The 25,827-nt window shown below is 39.3% G+C and overlaps 1 protein-coding gene across 3 annotated transcripts; it reads left to right on the forward strand.

Annotated features, from left to right (window-relative positions):
* The first annotated feature begins 59 nt into the window (after positions 1 to 59).
* Positions 60 to 22,883, forward strand: LOC101884350 (uncharacterized). Of its 3 annotated transcripts, XM_087286769.1 has the most exons (4): positions 60 to 203; positions 919 to 1,032; positions 20,134 to 21,490; positions 21,576 to 22,883. In XM_087286769.1, exons 2-4 carry the CDS (start codon positions 939 to 941, stop codon positions 21,616 to 21,618), a joined length of 1,494 nt encoding a protein of 497 aa, XP_087142895.1. In that variant the 5' UTR covers positions 60 to 203; positions 919 to 938; the 3' UTR covers positions 21,619 to 22,883. The 3 variants fall into 3 exon arrangements, with proteins under 3 accessions (XP_087142895.1, XP_087142893.1, XP_087142894.1); XM_087286767.1 differs by having other exon boundaries at positions 20,134 to 22,683; XM_087286768.1 differs by lacking the exons at positions 60 to 203; positions 919 to 1,032 and adding an exon at positions 15,690 to 17,693 and having other exon boundaries at positions 19,473 to 22,683.
* Positions 22,884 to 25,827: the final 2,944 nt, after the last annotated feature.

Here is a 25,827-nt window from a genome sequence, read left to right on the forward strand (position 1 = left end):
ATTATATTAAAGAATTTTGGCGCTTATCTAACGTTAAACAAACAAACAGCGCATGCGCTGAATAGGATCCAGGGCGCGAAACTTGCTGCATGACTGATGGAACTTTTGCTTCAAGTCGTGTTTAAAACTAACTTAATCGACGAATATATGAAGAATTTCGGTGGATGTCGTCAAATGTTTGACAATAACCATCATAAAAAAAGGTATTTTAGGGATGAAAATGTACTGAGTTCTATTTTGTAAGTTTTCTTTTTAATGTTAAAATATTTTACAAACAAAAAAAGTGCCAAGCGGTTTCAATAATAATTGTGAAGAATTTAAACTGTACCTAGTTTTTTCATTTAAAGATAATCTGCAAAGGTCTAAACACGTTTGCTGTTGAATACGTTTTTTTTTTATAATCAAAAAAAGAAAAAAAGTATAGTACTGCAAGGTAGCTGGTTTGAGTCCCAGCCGGATCAGTTGGCATCTTTGTCTGTAGTTTGCTTGTTCTCCCTGTTTTCGCCTGGCTTTCCTTCAGGTGCCCTAGTTTCCCTAACAGTCCAAAGACATGCAATATAGGTGAATTAAATTAACTAAATTGTCCATAGTGTGTGTGTGTGTGTGTGTGCGCGTGTGTGTGAATGCAAGAGTGTAAGGGTATTTCCCAGAGTTGGGTTGTGGCTGGAAGGGCATTCGCTGTGTAAAACATATGCTGGATAAGTTGAGGTTCATTCTGCTGTGTCGACCCCTGATTAATAAAGAAAATAAGCCAAAAAGAAAATCAATGAACGAAAATAGCAAAGTCAAAAGAGACTAAAAATATGCTGACAGAATGAATCAATTCCCTCAATTTGAGTTTGCTAAATTTAATATCAGGTACGCCTTATGTATTCATACTTTTCAAATAATTCAAATAATTTTCATTTTGTCCTACAGGAAACGAAACTCGCATTTCCATGGGAAAAACTGATTTTGTTGCGGAGCGAACTGACAATCTGAAAGATCCAGAACCTTACAGAATGGATCATGAAGATGCTGAAGAACAAACAGGTTGGTCTCCTTTCTTGATTCTTTTTTACTGTTTCATATAAACAAATTCAAACAAAAATAAAGCAGTGTTTACCTAACAATCTATCAAAAACCCTGTGACTGGTGCTTCCTCAGATGTTTCACAGGTAGCATTATGTCTGAACAAAATGTGTTTTCTTGGAAAATTAAATGCTTGTCGACACAAGAACTCAATGGAAATAAGTAAAAATTCAGGAATCTCCACTGAATGTGATTGCCCATGATTGGTACAAAGTTGGATGGAGTATACCTTTTCAAACAGTGTGTTCGGGTCTTATTTATTGCTATTTTATGCTAATAATCAACTTGTAATTTTATGCCTTCAGCCTTGTATTATTCATTCATTTCCTTGTCGGCTTAGTCCCTTTATTAATCCGGGGTTGCCACAGCGGAATGAACCGCCAACTTATCCAGCACATTTTTACGCAGCGGATGCGCTTCCAGCCGCAACCCATCTATGGGAAACATCCACACACACATTCACACGCACTCATACACTATGGACAATTTAGCTTACCCAATTCACCTGTACCGCATGTCTTTGGACTGTGGGGGAAACCGGAGCACCCGGAGGAAACCCACGCGAACGCAGGGAGAACATGCAAACTCCTCACAGAAACGCCAACTGAGCCAAGGATCAACCCAGCGACCTTCTTGCTGTTAGGCAACAGCACTACCTACTGCGCCACTGCGTTGCCCAGCCTTGTATTGAATAAATGTAAATGAAGAAAAACAAAACAGACACGAATATTTAATACTAACAAACAACTATTCATATTACAATTAAAACAACTTGTTGCCCTGTATATTACTATAAACTATAATGTACATACAGGGCTCGAAATTGCGACCATCTTGGTCGCATATGCGCCCGAAATTTTATCTATGCGACCTTAAAATATATTTGGGAGCAATTCTGCGAGTGCTTAAAATTGTTGTGTGCGACCAGTTTTTACAGTAAAATGTTCACCACATGTGTTAATTCGGGAGACATTCACGCAGAATGCATCTTTAAGCTCTTTGTCTGCACTTGAAACGTAAAACGCAGCGCTCAGGAATGGTTTAAAACAGTTGTCATGTCAACTTGCTGCAGTAAACAAATCCACGTCCGTACTGCTTGCCCCGCCTTCGCGCTCTTCTTATTTGCCCACCACTGCTCAAGCACTGAACGCGAATGATTGGTTAATATCAGCTGTCAATCACTCAGCGCCTTCTGGCTTAGGATGACAGAGAGAGCTACTACCGCGAAAAATTGTAAAGCGCTGAAGATGAGAATGAAGATAACGCTAACAGATTTAGTTTAAGAAACCATCTAGTTACAAATTATGACACATCTTACTAGTGACCATGTGCTGAATGTTAATCAATCATCTACACTTTTCCAAGAGTAGAAGAATTCCATTGGCTTCAAGTCCGCTATGAAAAGTTTGTGGGATGGGATTTTTAGGTAACTGTTAGCCACATCTAGCATGAGAGCTTCTGTTTAATCCTTCATATAATAGCCATATGCCCGCCGTGCAAGGTGCAGCTATATGTCAAATTTAACTCCACGTACACCATCACAAACGGACTTGCACTGACTAAACTAATATCGCTACTCCAAAAAAGACCGGTATTGCTATTAAGATGTATGCATATAATAAGGCACAGTATGTGTCGAAAGCATCAGTGCAATATCAGACAGCACTTGTGAGAACAGCAAAGTTATACCGTTAACAGATTCATTCAAGCAGTGTGTGCAGGGCCGGTGAGCGCTCCGTGTATGCTATTCACTCAGTTCTGTTCTAAAAATCTATCTTCTTGTGATAACGGGATTTCGTTGAGACATATTTTCCTCACGCTTGAATATATGTATTATTTTTTTTGCTTGTTAGTTTGATTAGTGTTCATTTCAAATACAAAAATAAGTTTGTATAAAACTTGTAATAACGGTGCTCATAATTGGTGGGTGCGACTAAATTTTGGCTGATGTGCCTAAATTTTTAAAGTTAGAAGCACCGGTGCTACCATGCAAAAAGGTTAATTTCGAGCCCTGACATACAATTCATGGAACTACACATGCTGTTTTTGACATTGATTTTTGAACGTTAATTATGAATGTTATCTGTAAGCAACAATTATGTGAGTGAAATAACAAATTAAACATTGTTTAACTGTTCCTTTTTTATATGATCAGAAATATTGTTCCCCTTCGGTTGGGGAACTTCAGTGCTATACAGTGGATTTGATCTTGGGAAAATCCACGTATGGGAGGATTCGGTTCAGAAGCAGCTTGTCTGAAAGAGTATTGAACGGGCCAATGAAGCAATGAATTGGCAGCGTAAGCTTGCACAGGTGTGCTTCATTGCCAATTATCCCAGCATATAAGCACACCTGGAGCGAGCAAACGCCATCCTTTTCGCTTCAGAGACTTTCTGATCGAGTCGAGACTTCTCCTGCTGTGATCCAGCGATTCCGAGCGAACGAGAGCATTCTCCCGGTTCAGAGTGTGTACACGGAGCGACAGACGGTCGTGCTGGGTTTCTCCCCCGCCTGGCATTCTTTGGGTCCGGTCCTCCAGAGCGGTGCGTATGAAGTTGCAAACTTCACAGAAAGAGCAACAGTCGTGCAGCACGTCCTTTTCAGGACTGCGCTCCGACTGTGCGTTTCTGGATGAGCACTGCGTTGCATGCCTGGGGGGTCCAGCATGTTAATGCGCTGCTCGCGGGCAGTTCATGTCGTTATTGCGATGCCATGACTGTTGCGCAGTAAAGATTGCGGCTAGCCTTTGCAAAAGGGCAAACCACCCCAGTTGTCCCCTGCTCTGCAGCGGGCACTCGGGCAGATCTGAGGGTTTCAGCGAGAGATAATCCGTTGCCCACGGACCTCCCGCACAGTAGGCTCACGCGGTCTTGAAGGGCACTTTTTTCTGCTCGTGCTGCGTGTCCCTCCACCCTCACCACTCTTGGTGGTGGAACGGCCAGGGGGTATGTGGCGATTCCTCAGGTTGAATGCCCGATGCTCTTCTTGGCGGGGTCCGCCTCATCTTCCATCCAAAGCCTGTAAGTTATCTGCCTCCCTCGGAGCTAGAGCTTACAAGGCTGCGGGCCAGGCTGCTTCCGCCTTGCATGCGATAGCCACCTACCAGCGCTACCAAGCGCAGGCGCTGACTGAGCTGCACGAGGGTGGGTCCAACCCAGGCTTATGAGCTTCGCACCACCGCCGACTAAGCTCTTCTGACTACTAAGTCTGCTGCGTGTGCGTTGGGGAGGACGATGTCCACACAAGTGATCCAGGAGCGCCACCTGATATTCGCGAAGTCGACAAAGTCCGCTTTCTTGACTTCCCCATATCCCAAGCTTGCATGTTAGGCGACCGTGTCTGAGAATTCACCCAGGAATTCGAGGCGGTGAGAGAGCAGTCTGATGGGTGATGTCTTATCGGCGGGTCCGTAAGCCCTCTCCGCCCGAAGGCGCCCGCCTAAGAGAGCTGCACCGCCCCCGCACACGCCTCTGGCGAAGCGAGCGCGCCGAGCACCTCGGAAGTAGGCAGCCCCCCTGCCCAGAACGCCGCTAAGTCCGGCAACGGACCGCGAAGCGTCCCTGGGACAGGCCATCTGGAGAAGAGGGAACTTTCTCTTTCTCCGCTGGAAGGCGGGGCCCCATTTCCAACGGCACTTTTTACTGCCATGAAAACATCATGAAGGAGCACTTTTCCACTTCCCCGGATGTGACAGCCCGAAATCTGCCAGTCTGGGATGCTATGCTTTCTAGCTTGCAGATTCGGTGCGTTTCGCCAGTGGCTCACGAGTGCTGGGAGGACGGTCTCCTTTCTCCCACCCCTCGAGCCTCCCCTCCGGAGCTGTGTCGCCGCCGCGCCATTCATATTCAGGCAAGCTCAACTGTGCAGCCGATGCGCTCTCACGGCAGCCTTACGTCTTGGAGAATGGAGACTCCACCCCGAGTCTGTTCAGCTGATATGGGCACGATTTGGGGAAGCCCAGATCAATCTGTTGCTTCCCCTGAGATCGCTCATTGCCGGTTGTTCTTTCCCTGACCGAGTGCTCTCGGCACGCATGCACTGGCTTACAGCTGGCCTCGGGGCATGCGCAAATACGCGTTTCCCCCAGTGAGCCTGCTCGCGCAGTTACTGTGCAAGGTTATGGAGGACAAGGAACAGGTTGCTGGTTGCGCCCCTCTGGCTCAACCGGACCTGGATGTCAGAGTTCTCCCTCCTCGCGATGGCCCTACCCTGGCAGTTCCCTTCGAGAGAGCACCTACTCTCTCAGGGACAGGGCACCATCTGGAACCTTTGCCGATCTTTGGAGGTCCTTAGACGCAAGGAAGACTTAGGTAACCTCCGACTGCGGTGGCTAATACCATCACTCGGGCTAGAGCCGCCTCCCCGAGCGTGCCTATGCCCTGAAGTGGAGTCTATTCACTGAATGGTGCGTCTCTCGCAGAGAAGACCCCCGTAATTTGCCTGATCAGCTCTCTTATGACGCGGTGGCTGGCTGCACCGTGGAAAACCTCATCCTCCGGTTCCTCAGGGGCCCGAGGCGAATTAATCCACCCCGCCCCCTCTCATGCCCTCTTAGGATCTCGCCCTCGTTACACGAGCCGCGTCAGATCCCTTCGATCCTCGACTCAGTATCTTTCTATCCCTGATGACAGCTCTGCTGGTCGCGTTGATATCGATTAGAGGGTCAGGGACCCGGAGGCATTTTTTCCGGTCAGTGACTCATGCCTTTAATTAGGCTGGCTTTCTCTCACGTCCTGAGACCCCGCCCGTGATATTTGCCCAAGGTTCCTACCACTCCGTTTTAATACCAGGTAGTGAGCCTGCAAGCGCTGCCCTCGGAGGAGGCAGACCCAGCCCTTTCTTTATTGTCCAGTTCGCGTCTTGCGTATTATCCAGACCGCACTCAGTGTTTAGATCATCTGAGCAGCTCTTCGTCTGTTATGGCGGTCGGCAGCAGGGAAGTGCCGTACCGAAATTAAGTTTTCCCACTGGATTGTGGATGCCATTCTTTCGCTTATCAGAGCCGAGGTGAGCCTGGTCCCCCGAGAGTGCGTGCGCACTCCACTCGGAGCTTCGCATCCTCTCGGGCGCGCGCATGCGGCGTCTCTCTAACAGACATCTGTAGAGCTGCGGGCTGGGCGACACCCAACACATTTGCAAGGTTTTACAATCTGCGAGTGGAGCCGGTTTCCTCAAGGGTATTAGGTAACCTTTTGGTGATTGAGGAAACAACTGGGTAGGGTGTTAAAACACGCTTGCTGCTCCATTCTCCCTAACACGGAGATACGTGCGCCTTTTTATCTCTCAGTAAAGGTCCCCGTCAGGTGAGCCCTGCAGATTTCTCCGTGGCCCCCAGCACTGACTCAGCGGAGGAGTCACCTGCTGGCCCACTACGTTGTAGGTCTGCCCGCTGGTCAGCCCGCGTTTTGGATATAGGTGCCTGCTATGCGTGATCCCCACTAGGCGATCCCATATGCTTATTCCGCCACGGTTAAGTCCCCCCCCCTGGGTGGACCCGTGTCTTCCCTCTTCGCTAACCACTTTTTTTCTTTGCATACTCCCCCGTCTTAGGGCTAGTCCATATGTAAATTCTGCCATCTATTCCCCCCTTGGGTAGCGAATGGCCTCCACAGCGTCCTCCCTATTGGGATTGCATGCTTCCCAACGTACTGTCGTATTTTCCTAGAATTATCTAGACGCTCACGACTTCCCAAAAAATATATCTAAATCCGTAAAACTTCTGTTAAAGTAGGATAAATTAGGCCCAGTGACACGTTGTAGGACCGCGCCTCCCATGATGTGGGTGCGTCACGCTTGCTTGACTATCCCCTCATCGGGGGCGTTGGTAAGGTGCAGCCATTATGGCGTTTTCCATACTTCTCCCATACGTGGATTTTCTTAAGATCAAATCCACTCTATAGCACTGAAGTTCCCCAACCGAAGGGGAACGTTCGAGGTTACAGAAGTAACCCTTCGTTCTCCGAGGAAGGGAACGGTAATGCTATACTCCGCCGCCATAATGACTGTCCCTTAGCTGTTTTAAAATCTCTTCAGCTTAAAAGGATGGCGTTTGCTCGCTCCAGGTGTGCTTATATGCTGAGATAATTGGCAATGAAGCACACCTGTGCAAGCTTACACTGCCAATTCATTACATTCATTGGCCCGTTCAATACTCTTTCAGACAAGCGGCTTCTGAACTGAATCCTCCCATACGTGGATTTTCCCAAGATCAAATCCACAGTATAGCACTTCCCGTTCACCTCCATGAAGTTGGCACCCCATAAAAACAAATAATCCCCAAAACTATGCCATTTGTTTGTGCTACGTTTGTGCTGATTTGTGCCGCAAAAACGAACGTTTGTGCTGGTTTGGGGTCTGAGATATTAAGCATTATTTTTTTAACCGTGTGACGTCACTCTCCACCCCATGTTGCGCAATTGACTTCAAAACAGCACAGGTCGTTTGTGCTCGGTTTGTGCTGGTTTGTGCCGTTAAAACGAACACGGTATCTGTTTTCCTCTTTTAGATATAAGCAAAATATTTCGGGAGCCGTGACGTCACTCTCCACCCCATTTCCTCCAAATCGCACAAAACTGGTATCATTCGTTTGTGCTGGGTTTGTGCCGGTTTGTGCCGTTAAAATAAACACTTTATCTATTTTCGTTGTTTAGATATAATCAAAATATTTCGGGAGCCGTGACGTCATTCTCCACCCCATGTTGTCTAAATCACTCCAAACTGGTATCATTCGTTTGTGCTCGGTTTGTGCTGGTTTGTGCCGTTAAAATAAACACTTTATCTATTTTTATTTTTTAGATATTGCCTTATCAAAACATTTCGGGAGCCGTAACGTCACTCTCCACTCCAGGTTGTCTAAATTGCACAAAACAGGTGTCATATGTTAGTGCTCGATTTGTGCTGGTTTGTGCCGTTAAAATAAACACTTTATCTATGTTTATTGATTAGATATTGCCTAATCAAAACATTTCGGGAGCCGCGATGTCATTCAGCGCCCCATTATTTCCTCTAAATTGCACAAAACAGGTGTGCTGGATTTGTGCTGGTTTGTGCCATAACAATTAACACTTTATCTATGTTTATTGATTAGATATTGCCTAATCAAAACATTTTGGGAGCCGCGACGTCACTCAGCGCCCCATTATTTCCTCTAAATTGCACAAAACAGGTGTCATATGTTAGTGCTGGATTTGTGCTGGTTTGTGCTATAACAATTAACACTTTATCCATGTTTATTGATTAGATATTGACTAATTAAAACATTTCGGGAGCCGCGACGTCACTTAGCGCCCCATTCCTCTAAAATGCACAAAACAGGTGACATTCTTTAGTGCTGGATTTGTGCTGGTTATGCCATTAAAATAAACACTTTATCTGTTTGTATTGTTTAGATATTGCCTAATCAAAACACTTTGGGAGCCGCGACGTAACTCTATATTGCACAAAACATTCAATTGTACTGGTTTTGCCATTTAACCAAAATATTTGGTTAGATTTGTGCTGGTTTGTGCCATGAAAATGAACAACAGATAATTATATTTGTGCACACATATGTTACTTTCGTTTGCTCACAAATTGTGCTCGTTTGTGCTGCAAAAATATTATTTGTAAAAAAATAATATCAGATCATTAAGAGGTCTCTCCACCCCAGTTGCTACATATTTACTAAAATAGTCTCATTTGTGTTATGTGACATATTAAAAAAATTGCAAATATATGACAGAAGATTGTGATATATGACAGAAGATTGTGATACAATATGAGGCATATTAAATTCATAGGCCTACTTTCCACTGACTGAAAATCATCCACCCGCACAGTTGGCCTCAAACTAAAATATAATTCGTATATTTTTCTTGGAAAAAATATTTTTTGAAACAAATTTCGTATATAGTTTGTCTCTTTAAAAGCCGCTTTTCCAATCGTTCGGATCCTTTTTTATGCTGAGCTGTTTTATGCTGAGCTGCAAATCAATTTTATTTGGAGGGAAAATTACCTAAATTTAACGTGATGAATGAAAATGATTGGAGGGGAAATAAATTTATCAAAAATTTCATACATTAAGGAAAAATAAACAATGATAATAAAACAATAATAGTGCATTTGTATTATAGTGGCAGAAATATATTTTTTGAGAGGCCTTGGGCAAAGTAAGCGTGCACTTTCACTAATAAAAAATATAGCACTTAAATTATTTCATTTTTAACAATCAATAAATTAGTTGATAAAAATATAAAATATATATTTTCTTGGTAAAATAACCATTTAAACAATGGCTGTTATTTATTTTAGTATTCAAACATTAAGTACCGATTTTTTCAAGTGAAATAAGAATGAAAATGAAACAACAGCATATCAGGATGTAAAGCATATTCATATTAAAGCAATTCCTGGTTGAGATTTTAGAAAATATAGCTACCCAGTATATATTAAAGATCACAGAGAAATTACATGTCCCCAAAAATGTCCAGCTTATATTTAACTGAATTGTATAAATATTGAAAAGTGCTCATTTTATTTTTATTAAATTTTTGTTTAATATTTGTAATTTTTTATCAGCAAAAACAATATCAACATTTAAGAATCTATATTTATGTTATTCATTCATTCATTCATTAATTCATTCGACTTGTTTATTGGTGCATATATAGGCTATAATTTAAATTATACAACAGTAACTTGGACAGTAAAGCTTTCAAACAAAAGTCCAAAAAACTAAAGTTTTAAAGTTTAAATAAATTTTCTCCGGTGACGGCCGACATCACAACACGCCGTATAACCGTCCTTCAGGTGGTAGCCTATAGCCGGCATTAAATTACAAAACAAGCTGTCTGGGCCTTGAAATAAAAAAGTTTAGTTATTTCCTCATTGTTTAAAGAGTCTACAAGTTATTAAATATAAAATAAATATAATAATATTAATAATAATGACAATAATAAGAAGATAACTAAGGATAATTAAAATATAACAAAATATTACATGTTTATCTTTTATTAAACCAAATCAAAATGGTCAAAATAACATCCTACAGCCCGTGATAAAAACGCACAGTGTTTACCAATTAAGTGAATGTAAATATTTTATATGATTGTTGTTATTGTTATTATTATTATTAACTGTAATTAATTAATCAATTATTTATTGTTATTTTATTGCCATTTGGACATTGTTCTTTCACTGTATGACAAACAACACAATCACGAAAACCAAAACTTATCTGTAGAAAACGCATAGCCTATGTGTTTGCGTGTGTTATAATCTATTTTTCCCCATAAAATAAAAAAATTAACTAAATAAGTCCACTAAAGCTGCTTTACTTATAAGTGGTAGGCCTACCTACCACAACAGAAAAGTTTAGGCTGCTAGTTTAAATACGAAAGCAGCCTAATATGGACGACCAGATGATAAGAGTATTTAAGAGAAAATCGCAGCATGGTTAAACAGGTAAAAAAATGTATATTAATAAATTTTTTATAAAATTAATAAATAAAATTAATAAAAATTTTATATATATATATATATATATATATATATATATATATATATATATATATATATATATATATTAAATTTTTTCCTCTATTGTTAAGCATGCTGGCTACTCATATGAGACTAAAAGGAAGTAGATAAGTAAAGCAGGGTTGTAGCCAATTATCTTTATATTGGCCAAGCCCTTTTACTTGGATTAAACCTGTCAAAATGATGTTCGCATCCTTCATGCTTTTTCTAATAATAAAAAAAATCTCAGAATAACCTTGGCCTACGCTATCTAAAAAAATAAATAAAGCATCTTAGACAAAATTTCTATCAGCCCAAACAAATTTAAATATTTTAAAATATGCGGGTAGCTGATATCATTATCTTTCATTCAATATTTTAATAAAAGAAGCAACACTAACGAAACTTTCAGGTACAATCCAGCACAAATGAAACGCACATAACGAGACTATTTTAGTAAATATGTAGCAACTGGGGTGGAGAGACCTCTTAATGATCTGATATTATTTTTTTACAAATAATATTTTTGCAGCACAAACTAGCACAATTTGTGAGCAAACGAAAGTAACATATGTGCGCACAAATATAAATATCTGTTGTTCATTTTCATGGCACAAACCAGCACAAATCTAACCAAATATTTTGGTTAAATCCAAACAAGGAAAACAGATAAAGTGTTTATAAATGGCAAAACCAGTACAATTGAATGACACCTGTTTTGTGCAATATAGAGTTACGTCGCGGCTCCCAAAGTGTTTTGATTAGGCAATATCTAAACAATACAAACAGATACCCAACAAACACATTTACGTTGTAGCGATGTCTGCACAACGTTGTATTTTTTCAAAGGCAACGTTGCCGCTTACGTGCTAGCTACATTGTCACAACGTAGAAATGTAAGACGTGAGAAGGCTGTAGCCACGTTGTCGTGTGACATTCAGCAACCGCGAGGCGGCGTTCTTACTACTTGTATTAAGATTTTTTGTGGCAGTTTATCAATACTGCCTATAATACAGGATAAGCAGCAATTCTTTTCCAGTATTGCTTAATATGAAATATTGTTCATTTATTTTTCCTATTTAATTTAACAACTGCATGTGTAAACTTTAAAGTGTAAAAATAACACAAAAATGAATATAATCAAACTTTTTATTATATATTTCACAACATTTAATACATACAGTACACATCTAATTATAAACAAACAGTATAAAGTTTAGATTATATATATATATATATATATATATATATATATATATATATATATATATATATATATATATATATATATATATATAATTAAACTAAAGGGTAAACAAACAAGAAAAGTAAACAAGAAATCATTAAAATGTAAATATATATATATATATATATATATATATATATATATATATATATATATATATATATATATATATATATATATATATATAAATAAATATATAAATTAAAATTCAGACACTGGGAAGTGAAGCTCTGGACTGGAGAATACAGCAGACCGGGGAGCGCAGCTGAAGACCAGGCATAGTTGTTGGTATGGAGAAAGCTGTCAGAGGAAAAAAACAAATTCAACAGATAATCCAGCTTCAGAGATCCACAGCAGACACAAGTCAAAATAGGCAGTGAACAAGAGAGGACAGATGGAAACGACTATGACTAGCAAGTTATTGAAGTTTCAGACATTTATTTTAATTTCATTACATATAAAATCTCCAGTGAGTAATTATGTAGCCTACTTTATTTTAATGCTTTAATAATATATCATATACCAAAATTACATACAATTAAATAAATTTAGAGATACAGGGACAACAGGTTTGAGTTAACAGAAGTCAGAGTTAGTCTCCGAATACTTACTTAAACTATGAGAAGAGAAAGAAGAGGTCCTGTAGTTGTGGCGTTGCTCGCTATAAATGGAATGTTAAACTTAGTGTCATTTCAATAACAGCTGTACAAAATTATAAAGTAATATTTCATAAGCATGATCTATTTTCCACATTACGAACATGCTGTTTTAGGTAACATAACTACATTTATTATGAAAGTAAATAGAGTAGTATACTTCTTACCTCATTCAATTATTCTTTCCATAGATCAGGAATTACAGCAACACTGATCTGAGGTGAATTCAACAGCTGAAAACATTCTGAAAGACAAATTACACGAGTAATTTGAAAACAACAGTGAGTGAGTGGTTAAACAATAGAGTTTTATGCAACTTACACATAATTAAAATCCAGAAATTATCAATAGAAGATTACCTCCATGTGAAAATAGCCTGTTGAGCAAAGAAAAGAGTGGGTTTTAAATAAAACATCAAAAGATCAATCAAAATAGAAATTTAGACTAGCAGACCTTTTTATTGATATCTATATTAATTAGGCATATGAACATCAACTTATATACTTTAACTTATAGGGATAGCTCACCCAAAACTGACAATTCTGCCATTTTAGCCTCATCCTTTATTTGTTCCAAACTTATTTGGCTTTTTTTTCTGCTAAACAATAAAGATGTAAAGCTGGAAAACGGTAACTATTTAATTAGTGTTTTCTTACTATGAAAGCAAATGCTTACAGTCTTTAGTGTTCAATAGAATAAAGAAACCTAAAGGTTTGGAATCACTTATTATTTACAGGGCAAATAATTCGTGAGTACATATCATTTTTGAGTGAACTGTCCCTTTACCGGGACGCAAACTGCACAGAGGTGTTTTGTATTTAAAAGTTATTTTGTGTGTTTTGTAAAAAGTGGGTCGGCTTGTGTGATGAAGTATCATACTAACTGATCACTATGGATATGGAAAAAACTGAACTTCAAAAACATTATTGTCCATTTGACTAAAGACTAGGCGTAGGTAAATAATCAGGAAATGTTTTATCGAGAGATTTAACATAATGGTTTTAATGTTGTCGCCGTCCGTGAACGGAATGCTGAAATGTTACTCGCTAGTAACAACTTCATTACGGCTTTTGTGTGTGTGTGTAATGTTGGAACAGATTGTTGTCGAAATCGTAGGTTTGTTTGAATATTCACGATTTACGTATCTTATTTAGCAAGAAGAAATAAAACAATACTCACGTCTCCTCGGTCGTTGATGAATGAGATGACGGCTTGTTGAAATTTAAACTGATTCAGCTGTGACCAGTAAATGTTGTACAGTGGTTGTCCACGCCACCTAAGCACAACCTAAAGTATGCGGCCCTCGTGATGTTTAAATGGCAACCTTATGACATCGTTGTGACAACGTTTAGCAACAACGTTGAATCCTCAACCTTTTTGCAAGGTTGGTACAACGTTGTAGGAAGGTCGCTACGTTGAGGCAACGTTGTGTGTTTGTTGGGTAAAGTGTTTATTTTAATGGCATAACCAGCACAAATCCAGCACTAAAGAATGTCACCTGTTTTGTGCATTTTAGAGGAATGGGGCGCTAAGTGACGTCGCGGCTCCCGAAATGTTTTAATTAGTCAATATCTAATCAATAAACATGGATAAAGTGTTAATTGTTATAGCACAAACCAGCACAAATCCAGCACTAACATATGACACCTGTTTTGTGCAATTTAGAGGAAATAATGGGGCGCTGAGTGACGTCGCGGCTCCCAAAATGTTTTGATTAGGCAATATCTAATCAATAAACATAGATAAAGTGTTAATTGTTATGGCACAAACCAGCACAAATCCAGCACACCTGTTTTGTGCAATTTAGAGGAAATAATGGGGCGCTGAATGACATCGCGGCTCCCGAAATGTTTGATTAGGCAATATCTAATCAATAAACATAGATAAAGTGTTTATTTTAACGGCACAAACCAGCAAAAATCCAGCACAAACGAATGATACCAGTTTGGTGTGATTTAGACAACATGGGGTGGAGAATGACGTCACGGCTCCCGAAATATTTTGATTATATCTAAACAACGAAAATAGATAAAGTGTTTATTTTAACGGCACAAACCGGCACAAACCCAGCACAAACGAATGATACCAGTTTTGTGCGATTTGGAGGAAATGGGGTGGAGAGTGACGTCACGGCTCCCGAAATATTTTGCTTATATCTAAAAGAGGAAAACAGATACCGTGTTCGTTTTAACGGCACAAACCAGCACAAACCGAGCACAAACGACCTGTGCTGTTTTAAAGTCAATTGCGCAACATGGGGTGGAGAGTGACGTCACACGGTTAAAAAAATAATGCTTAATATCTCAGACCCCAAACCAGCACAAACGTTCGTTTTTGCGGCACAAATCAGCACAAACGTAGCACAAACGAATGGCATAGTTTTGGGGATTATTTGTTTTTATGGGGTGCCAACTTCACGGAGGTCTTCCGTTCCCCTCCCCGGGGAACGAAGGGTTACTTCTGTAACCTCGAACGTTCTCTCATATATTCTTAAAATAATTTTGAGGCCTTATCGCCCACTTCTACTTGAATTATATGAATCGAAAATTAACCAGTTTCATCTAAGAATTTACTTCATGTAAAAACATACCTAAAAGGTTTATCTTTGCCTTAAAGTTTTTTCTACTGAACACAAAGGAAGATATTTTAAAGAATGCTGGAGACCCTTTGCCATCAACAACCGTAACAGAACAAGAACATACTGTGTAAGTTTATAGCCTCTTTCAGACATACAGACTTCTTTTTAAAATACTGGTCAATTCAGTTCACCAGTTTTCCAGAAAGAGAATTTGTAATATTACCAGCAAATTCCCAGCCAGTTCTGCTCTGTGTGAACGCAGATGGATAATTTTGAGATGAGCATGTACACCTTGACATACTGGCTCGTTTCCACTGACTGGTACAGTACAGTACGGTTCGGGTCAGAATGGGTCACCTTTATCAGGCTTGCGTTTCCACTACCAAGGGTACCCTGTTGGTGGGCGTGGTGTATGACAAAAAAGTTTCAATTGACTTCATTCTCGCTCGAGAAAATGTATACAGTAAAGCTTAACGGGTCGCTCACATATCACATGAGAAGCACTTCTCACAAAACATATGCTTTATACACATAAATACTTGTGTATAAATTTTTATTACTAACTTTTCTATGAACATGAGTTGATTATAACTGCAGATTAATGACAGTGTGAAATAGCCTACTGTGTAGGGATAGTTTACAGTAAATAAATCAAGTTTACTGAAGATAGTTTGCAGTTTCATTCGCAGAAGCCAGCTTCAACACTCGCAATGAGTTCCTAGGCCGCTCTGCTTACAATCACCAATCAATAACAATTATACTCTCACATAACATCATTAACTGCGTCAAACATAAAGGTGTTCTAACCTGATTGGTTAAAACACAAAAAGACTAGAAAAATTTCCATGTGGGGTTCATGCGTACAATTCTGAACAATATCTAAACATAACCGTCAGACATCCTTTAGACTGATTAGAGCTGACTCCAGACCTGTGAAATGGATCAAAGATCAAATAGAACACAAACACACAAAGTATAATCTGTTTCTTATCCAAGGCTGAGTGTGCTCTCATCCGTCTTTATCAAAACTGGTTAAAAACCAACATAATCTACATTCAGGCAGTTATAATTCCTTACTACACAAAGTCTATCTTGAATAAAAAGTAGAATCACTTTAAAAGAATTAACAGTAAAAATAGCAAAATCACTTTAGACAGTTTAGACAATATTAACTTGTAGAAATAACAATAGAAACAGTTGCTTCCAGTCCTCAGCCCTCAGTTCCACTCAAGGTCTCCGTGACCTCTGACCTAGATTGGTGGCTTCTGAAAATATTTATAAAGAGACAGGCAAATGCACTGAACATTCTTGTATTAAGCAATGTGTTAATTTATTCATTAATTAAAATCAATTCACAGTTAAATACCGAGAAACAGGATGACGAAAAGGATAAACGTTGGTCCATGATGAGATGGATTGGAAAGCAGAAATCTGAATCCTTCAACTGTAACGTCTGCAATTATATAAAATAAATAAATGAAAATATATGAACACATACAGCCCCTTACAGTCTCCGATATATTACCAACTACAGAAGAACTACACATGACATGCATTTAGTCCTTATTTGGGTTCAAAAACAACACAAAATATAGCCCACAGTCAGTGCAAACCTCTTACCTTGTCTGTAATCTTCAGCAGGACATGTAGGACATGTAATTCATATTAGTCTAAAAACATGGCAGTTTGTTCAAGTTTGCTGAAAAAATAATGTGCTCCTTTTTTTCCAGCTTCTCCATTGTTTTTTCGCGGGTCACTCTTTTCGCGTTTGTCAACTTCTGACAGGATCGGTTTTAAAAGCACGTCAATAATCAAGCGCCCATTATTATCATGAGCTCAAGAAGTTTGTTATTTCAGATATAGACGTGCGGCGAGCGCAATCAAGAAAGCGAAACTGCTCGCCCTTCAGACTGGCTAGTAAAAAACTATGGAGCACAAGGTAAAACCTGCTCTTCTTTTTGGCTTTGTGGCTGTTCATCAAGACGACAAGGTTTGTTTGAGCCCAGGTCGACCATGGCTCGTTATTATTTATATATGTAATTCTGCTGTTATCTCACAGCAGTGTATTTTAAACATGGCATGTTTTTTGTTTTCATTCTGGCTTGTTGCGTAAGCGAATGAAGTATCTCTGTAAACCAATAGCGTTCAGCTGCCGTCTAGCCTTTTGCTACCCTTTCACGTGTTTGGTACCCGAAAGGGTGACTAAAAAGTGGTACGGTATGGTTCGATACACTTTTTGACCGTGGAAACGCCCATAAAAGCATACCAAACCAAACCGTACCGTAAACGGGCCATAAGACTTCTACTGTAGCTGCAGAACATTCGGAAACTTATGGTGCATTCACAGTCACATGGTTTATGAAAAATAAGGCTTTAAAATCCTGTGTTAAGACACATTTAGCAGCTGCTTGTTAATGAGACAACATTTCTATGTTCCTTTTAATGCCAATTATAGAAAGTTCTGTGAGTTCTTCTGCAAGTGTTGCGCATAAAGGGGAGTGAGACAGTCTTTTGTTTCAAAGAGGGTCTCACAAGCAGCGGCACATATCACTCTATCAGCTTACGACATGTGAAAGTGTTCCTCCATATCTCTTCATCCAAGTTGTTAACAGTACTTTTCCATACAGTATATTAACAGAATAGACCAGTGGTTCCCAACCTGGGGTCCGCGCCCCCCTAAGGGGGGCGCCAGAGTTCACAGGGGGGGCGCGGGAGAGGATAAGTATTGTGGTAGAAAAAGGCATAAAAGTGCTCCACTATTATAAAGGGCTTTGCAATTAATCAAAAATCCGATTTAGATTTCGGTTTCAAACGATTATAAAAAAGCATTAATCGAGATAAATGATTATTGCATCATATTTCGCCACAGTTGTACACGTGTTGCTCTTAAAAGCGCGAAAGAGCTTATGTGTGTGTGCAGCACGATCACGCAGTCAGAAGCATGCGGCCGGTCAGCACTCACTCTCATTCACACACTGAGACGAGCAGAGGAGCGCAGACATCTAAAGTCATCTTAACGTGAGCGCTTTAATGGTCAAATAGGAGTCAAAACGCGGTGTTTAGTGATTATTTACATTAACTCTCATTTGTGTAATAAACAAACGAGTTGAGGATCAAAAGACGTGAAAGAGAAACCATTAAAGAGATAGTGCGCTATAATCCTTCTGCCGCCTGTTTTTATCATTATTAAACAAACATAACGAGAAAACCCTCGCTGCTCTTGACTGAAGGACTGCTGTAGCTAAAGTGTTTTTCTTACAGTGAAGATGATTAAAGCACAGTTTGTTTCATATTTTTATTCTATTGTATTTATTTCTCTTTCCTTTGCAGGGTGGAAAATAACTGTATGTATACAGTTGAAGTCAGAATTATTAGCCCTCTTGAATATTAGCAAACCTTTTCCTGCCCAATTTCTGTTTCATGGAAAGAATATTTTATTAACTTATTTCTGAACATAATAGTTTTGATATCTCATTTCTAATTACTGATTTCTTTTTGTCTTTGCTATGATGACAGCACATAATATTTTACTAGATATTTTTTTCAAAATACAAGCGTTCAGATTAAAGTGCAGTTCAAAGGCTTAATTAGAGTAATAAGGCAAGTCATTATAACGGTAGTTTATTCTGCAGACAATCAAAAATATATCTTGCTTTATTCTTGTCTTTATTCTAGCTAAAATAAAACAAATAGAAGAAAAAATATTGTAGGAAATACTGTTTAAATTCCTTGCTCTGTTAAACTTAATTTGGGAAATATTTATATAAAAAAAAAAATATCTCAGGATCGCTAATAATTTTGACTTTAACTGGCAATCGTTTTGAATAATCGTGATTACAATTATGACCAAAATAATCAAGATTATGATTTTTCCCAAAATCGAGCAGCCCTACTATTATATATGTGTTTTTAAGTACCAAAAAAAATAATCTAACCACATGCTTAAAATTCCAACATAATAGTGAAAATAATTAAAATAAATAACTTTAAATAATTATTTAAATTTTGCTCACTCGCGCAATCTGCTTGTCAACGTGTAGTAAAGGCAAAATCAAAACAAAAATGGCAGACAAACGTAAATGCAGTGATTCTTCAGAGGCGAAGAAAAAGATTAGACAGTATGACAAAGCCTACCTAAATTTTGGTTTTATTGAAGGCCAAGACAAGTTAAAACTGATTAATTAATATTTTCTATACGTATTACTATATATTAATATTACACAAACACACACACACACACACACACACACACACATATATATATATATATATATATATATATATATATATATATATATATATATATATATATATACAGTACATATGTGTGTGCGTGGGTGTGTATTTATATGGTGGGGGGGCTCCAATGTTTGTATATGTTCATGGGGGGGGCCCCAAAGAAAAAGGTTGGGAACCACTGGAATAGACCATGTTCATCACAAAGACCTTTGTGCATCTTAGTCAAATGTGCAAACAACAATTTTTTAGCTGCAGGTAGCGTCTTGACTTTAGATGCTAGCGACAACACATTTCTCTTGTAGTTCAGTATTTTGGTTTGTTTTTGGGACAAAAGCAGCTATATAAATGCTAAAGTTTTAAAGAAAAGTCAAACCATCAACAAAAGACTGACCTTCATCTTTACAAACACAGCTGTTTAGAGGTCATGTCAGGATTTTCTGGTATTTTTGAATGAATGTGTGAATGGTACATTTCTATACAAAATATGAAACATCGTTGCCTGCGTGAACAGCACTTTTTTTTTATTTATTTATCGGTAAAGCCATTCCAGATATTTTCTGGTTATTTATCAGTATTACTGTGTGGAAGTGGCTAATAGCTACCAGATTTCAACATTCCTCAGTATATCTTCTTTTTGGTTTCAACAGAAAAATGTAAACTCAAACAATTTTGTAACAAGTGGAGAATGAAGAAATAAATGATGAGGGTGTTAATTTCTAGGTGAACTAGCCCTTCAAAAACTTAAGAGAACATAATTCGACGGTCAGATACTTAAACAATTTTGGGATCTCTTTAATCTATTAAATCAGGATCAATCTGATCCTTCTCTGACGTGATCTTTATTTCAGACCAGATGGAGGTGAAAGAGCAAAAACAAGACCTGAATGCTGAGGATGGGAAGCGCAACTTCAAGACTCAAGGAACAAAGACAAAACGTCCGCACACCTGTCCTCTGTGTGGAAAGAGTTTCAGAAAAAAAGTGAAACTCGACATGCACATAGATACTCACGTTGGAGAGAAACTGTACATCTGCACTGAATGTGGAAAGAGTTTTTCATGGCTTGACAGTTATAAACTGCACCAGAAAACACATAAAGAAAAGAGAGATCATGAGTGTTTGGAGTGCGGGAAGAGCTTCACTAAAGCTCGACATCTGAAACAGCACAGACAAATTCACACTGGAGAAAAAACGCACAAGTGCTTATATTGTGACAAGAGTTTCAGTGATTCGTTGAAGATGAAGTCACATGAGCGAATTCACACTGAAGAGAAGCCTTACTACTGTACTCTGTGTGGAAAGAGCTTCAGAAAAAATAGTAAGCTTACCAATCATCTAAATGTTCACTCTGGAGAGAAGCCATTTACCTGTACTCAGTGTGGTCATGGTTTTAGGTCAGCATCAAAGCTAAAGCAACACATGGTGATTCACTTAGATGAGAAGCTTTACGTATGCTGGTACTGTGAAAAAAATTTTTCACGTCGTGGTGATTGTAAGCAGCACCAGAAAACACACAGTGGCAAGAGAGATCATGAGTGTTTGGAGAGCGGGAAGAGCTTTACTACAGCTGGCCATCTAAATCAGCTCCACCGAAATCACACTGGAGAGAGGCCTTTTACCTGCACTCTGTGTGGTCGTGGTTTTATATCAGCATCAAGTCTAAAACAACACATGATAGTTCACTCAGATGAGAAGCCTTATGCATGTCTGTTCTGTGAAAAGAGATTTTCACGTCGTGGTGATTGTAAGCAGCACCAGAAAACACACAGTGACAAAAGAGATCATGTGTGTTTAGAGTGCGGGAAGAGCTTTACTACAGCTGGCCATGTGAAACGGCACCTACGAATTCACACTGGAGAAAAACCGTACAAGTGCTCATATTGTGACAAGTGTTTCAGTCATTCTTGGAACATGAAATCACACGAGGGAATTCACACTGGAGAGAGGCCTTTTACCTGCACTCAGTGTGGTCATGGTTTTATATCAGCATCAAGTCTAAAACAACACATGATAGTTCACTCAGATGAGAAACCTTATGCATGTCTGTTCTGTGAAAAGAGATTTTCACGTCGTGGCAACTGCAAGCAGCACCAGAAGACACACAATGGCAAGAGAGATCATGTGTGCTTAGAGTGCGGGAAGAGCTTTACTACAGCTGACTATGTAAAACTGCACCAACGAATTCACACTGGAGAGAAGCCTTACAAGTGCTCATATTGTGGCAAGAGATTCAGTCAATCTTCAGCAATGAAATCACACGAGCGAATTCACACTGGAGAGAAGCCTTACAAGTGCTCATATTGTGGCAAGAGATTCAGTCAATCTTCAGCAATGAAATCACACGAGCGAATTCACACTGGAGAGAGGCCTTTTACCTGCACTCAGTGTGGTCATGGTTTTACATCAGCATCAAGTCTAAAACAACACATGATAGTTCACTTAGATGAGAAGCCTTATGCATGTCTGTTCTGTGAAAAGAGATTTTCACGTCGTGGCAACTGCAAGCAGCACCAGAAGACACACAATGGCAAGAGAGATCATGTGTGCTTAGAGTGCGGGAAGAGCTTTACTACAGCTGGCTATGTAAAACTGCACCAACGAATTCACACTGGAGAAAAACCGTACAAGTGCTCATATTGTGACAAGAGATTCAGTCAATCTTCAGCAATGAAATCACACGAGCGAATTCACACTGGAGAGAAGCCTTACTACTGTCCTCCATGTCAGAAGAGTTTTCGATTTTTATCAAGTCTTCTCAGACACATGAAGAAATGTAAGTCGTCACAGTGAGGATTGTTTAGTTTTCGGATCAAATTCATTAAAAAACATTGAGATAAAAATGTCGGTCTGAATGTAGTGAAATTATCTGAGAACTAGTAGCACTTGTTGCTGATTAAGGAACCAATGAGTTTCACAAGAAAATAATCCTTGCAATGTAAATAATTACATTTTTTATTATTGTTAGAAGAATACCAATTCATTTATTATAACAGTTATTTTATTATGTTCTGATTTCACACTACTTTGTGTAGTTAAACAGTAATAGTTGTTGTAAGACGTTTATCAGTGACTGTGAGCATTACTGAGTTTTCCTGTGAAATATTGCGTTTTAGTGCCATTTAAGTGAGATGCTTTGAGAACTAAAAAACAATTCAGAAATTATTATGTTTTACAGGAAATTAATAATTAGAAAATGTATCTTTTATTGTATTTTTGTAAGACGTGTTCATGGCATTTGTTTACTAATGTCCATTGTATTGTGTTCTGATTGTACACTAGTTTAACAATAGAAGCTGTAAAATATTATATTTGTTTCTAATATTCAAGTGGTAAATAAATATCCTATTCAAACTGTAACATGGCAGGACAACAAGAAACATAATAAACATATTTTCCACTACATTGCAAAAAAAATGTGTTTCTTTAAGATAAGTGAAAGTACTAAGTACTGTACTGATACGTGGAAGCACTGTAATTGGGGATACATATACGTCTTAAGTTTTTAGATGATGTATAAAAATATTAGATTAGATTTAACTTTATTGTCATTACACATGAACAAGTACAAGGCAACGAAATGCAGGTTTGATCTAACCAGCAGTGCAATAGCAGCAAGTGCAGGATACAGGTATAAGTTTTAAAGTGCAGTTATAGAAAAACTATGGTGATATTTACAGATGGATGGGGGGAAAAGAGTCAGTGAGGGGCAGAGTTCAAAAGGGAGACTGCTATGGGGAAAAAGCTGTTCCTCAGTCTGCTGGTTTTTGTCCGGGGGAGCCTAAAGCTCCTCCTGGAAGGCAGGACAAAAAAACTGTCTGTGAACAGGGTGAGAGGAGTCCTTAAGAATACTGCGTGCTCAGCGCTGACAGCTTTCTTCTGGATGTCCTCTATGGCTGGCAGTGTGGTCCCTGTGATGTGTTTGGCAGTTTTCACCACCCGCTGCAGTGCCTTACACACAGCAACAGAGCAGCTTCCATACCAGACTGTGACGCAGTTGGTCAGGATGCTTTCTATTGTGCAGCAGTAGAAGTTCACCAAGACAGCTGATGAAAGCTGGTTCTTCTTAAGTTGCCCACTGCACTGCACTGAATCACTGAAGAGAAACACAAAACTACAGCTGACTTTAGTCACAGCCTTTAATGAAGTAAAACACATCCAGTCTCTTAAAATTTTAGCAGAGGATTATTAAACAACTCCACAAACAGTATCAGCAGCTTCATCTATTAACCTGCTTGAGTTTCTCTTTGTCAGATGTCTACTGAAATTCACTAATGTGAACAGTGTTTGCTTTATAGGGCTCTTTGACTTCGTTTCTCATGTTAGCTTATCTTTGGTTTTTGTAACTGTGTGTTACAGCAAACGTAATAAAGAGGTTTAACATATGGCGGGGCGTTGGACAGTGGAGGGGTGTCGCAAACGCAATATCACACTCGCAGCAGTGCAATATGGCTCTATATCAGCACTGGTGGGACACTAAGGCCAACGCACTCCTGCCAGCAGTGCTGATATACAGCCATATCACACTGCTACTTATGTGATATTGCACACATATATATAAGCAATATCACACGAGTAGGCTTGCAGCTTCGTGCCAACGCACGCCTCCCTCCAGTGCTGAAATACAGCCATATGGCATTGCTACGAGTGTGATTTTTCATTTATACAACAGTTTTACAGCATAGTTGTGCATTTAAAAAAAGAAAATCAAACCCGTAGAGTCAAAAAACCCTTTTGTATTAGGAACTACTTTCTTACGCCATTCATTCACATCATCCACAGCCATATCCTGCAGGCCATGAGCGGTTACCCACTGAAGCTAAGCAGGGCTAAGCCTGGTCAGTACCTGGATGGAAGACCACATGAGAAAACTAGGTTGCTGTTGCAAGTGGTGATAGAGAGGCCATCAGGGGGCGCTCAACCTGTGGTCTGTGTGAGTCCTAATGCCCCAGTATAAGGAAGAGGACACTATAGACCAATTACCATGTTTGTAAACATTCAGGATGCGCGCACAGGGAGGTGGCAGAAAGCAACCAGGAGCCCCAGCATTTACAGCGAGGGAATGACATCAGATGCGGTGCAGAGTTTGTTGTCTTAGAAATAAGATATATTACTTACATATTATATGTATTATTTACATAATGCTTACAGCATATTATAACAGCTCGTCACCCAGTGACAAGCACAGTGATTCAGCAAAATTAACGTTAAAGTGAGCGGCGTTCATCTGACAGCTCCATTTGCGATAGCACCCTCCCAATGAATATTGGATAAGACGGAATGACCAAGCATCCAGCCCCAAATATACAATCTCATTGAAGCTCCGAGTGATTTTACAAGAGAGTAGTTAAAATCCTACAAGTCTTAAGATGCCAACAATTTTGTTCTTTGTTGTCATGTGCAAGAAATAATGCTCCATGATGACCAGAATCAAGAGCTAAACACCGAGATTCCGCCTAGCCAAAGACAAGGAAACAAGACGGAGCTAACGTTATACAAGGCCTGGGTAAATAATCCACAACACGCAAAACGACTGCATTCTGACAGTAAACTTCACCTGTACGGCAGGGTATGTGAACCTACACATAGAAATACAGTTGGTTTTATATTCGCACATTCAGACTTTCTCCTTAATAATATCATTTCATAAAAATATTATTTGCAAACTCTAAATAGCGAACACTTGCAGGTTATTTCAGACCGAATATTCAAAGTGCCGTGGTAAACAATATAGGGAGTGTGTCACAAGTTGTCACTGAATGAATGTGTAAATATAAAACCAAGTTTACCTTAATAAACGTAACTTTCACGTTTCATTCTTAGCATTCAGTGTCTGCAGTTTAATTCACCATATGTAACTGTTTTTGCTGAAATCATTTCAGCAATCAAAAACGAGTGATGTGTATGATTCAGCATAGTGTGAACTGACCTGATACAACATGAGAACGGCAGAGTCCAGCATTTCTATTTAGCTCCTTACTTCATTCAGCTCCCATTTAGCCAAAGACGTCTGAAGTCGGTATTAAAGCAGTGTGGTGTATGGTAAAAGTTAAGTTTTCTATTTTTGGACTCGAATTCGGCATCCTACCGCAAAACACGACATTTTTCCCATTGAAGCCTGTCTGTTTTTTGCAACCGGGGACCCGTGTGACGTCATGACGTAGGTTGGTAATTGGTCTATACTGTCACTGAGCGCCGTTTTTTAGATGAAATGTTAAACCGAGGTGGTCATTAAAAATCCCATGGAACTTCTCGTAAAGAGTAGGGGTGGTCAAAGTCCCTCAATCGGCCCTTATGATCATGGCCTCCCAATCATCCCTATCCACTGAATTGGCTCTATCACTGTCTCTCCACTCCAATAGCTGCTGTGTGGTGAGCGCACTGGCGCTGTTGACCTGTGGCTGCCAAGTGGATGCTGCACACTGGTGGTGGTGTGGAGAGACCCTCCTCATGATTGTGAAGCGCTTTGGGTGTACGGCCATACACAATAAACATGCTTTATAAATACACATTACATTACAAGTTTATTTCATGTTCTTTAATATTT

This window comes from Danio rerio, chromosome 16 (genome assembly GCF_052040795.2).
Source record: "Danio rerio strain M-AB ecotype USA chromosome 16, GRCz13ab, whole genome shotgun sequence".
In the NCBI taxonomy this organism is placed as follows: domain Eukaryota; kingdom Metazoa; phylum Chordata; class Actinopteri; order Cypriniformes; family Danionidae; genus Danio; species Danio rerio.

What these genes read in the sequence shown, in the direction of transcription:
- LOC101884350 (XM_087286767.1), top strand. Translation starts at nt 939, where the DNA reads ATGGGAAAAACTGATTTTGTTGCGGAGCGAACTGACAATCTGAAAGAT. An exon ending in AGATGCTGAAGAACAAACAG is followed by an intron (nt 1,033 to 20,133) that starts GTTGGTCTCCTT and finishes TCTTTATTTCAG; the next exon opens with ACCAGATGGAGGTGAAAGAG.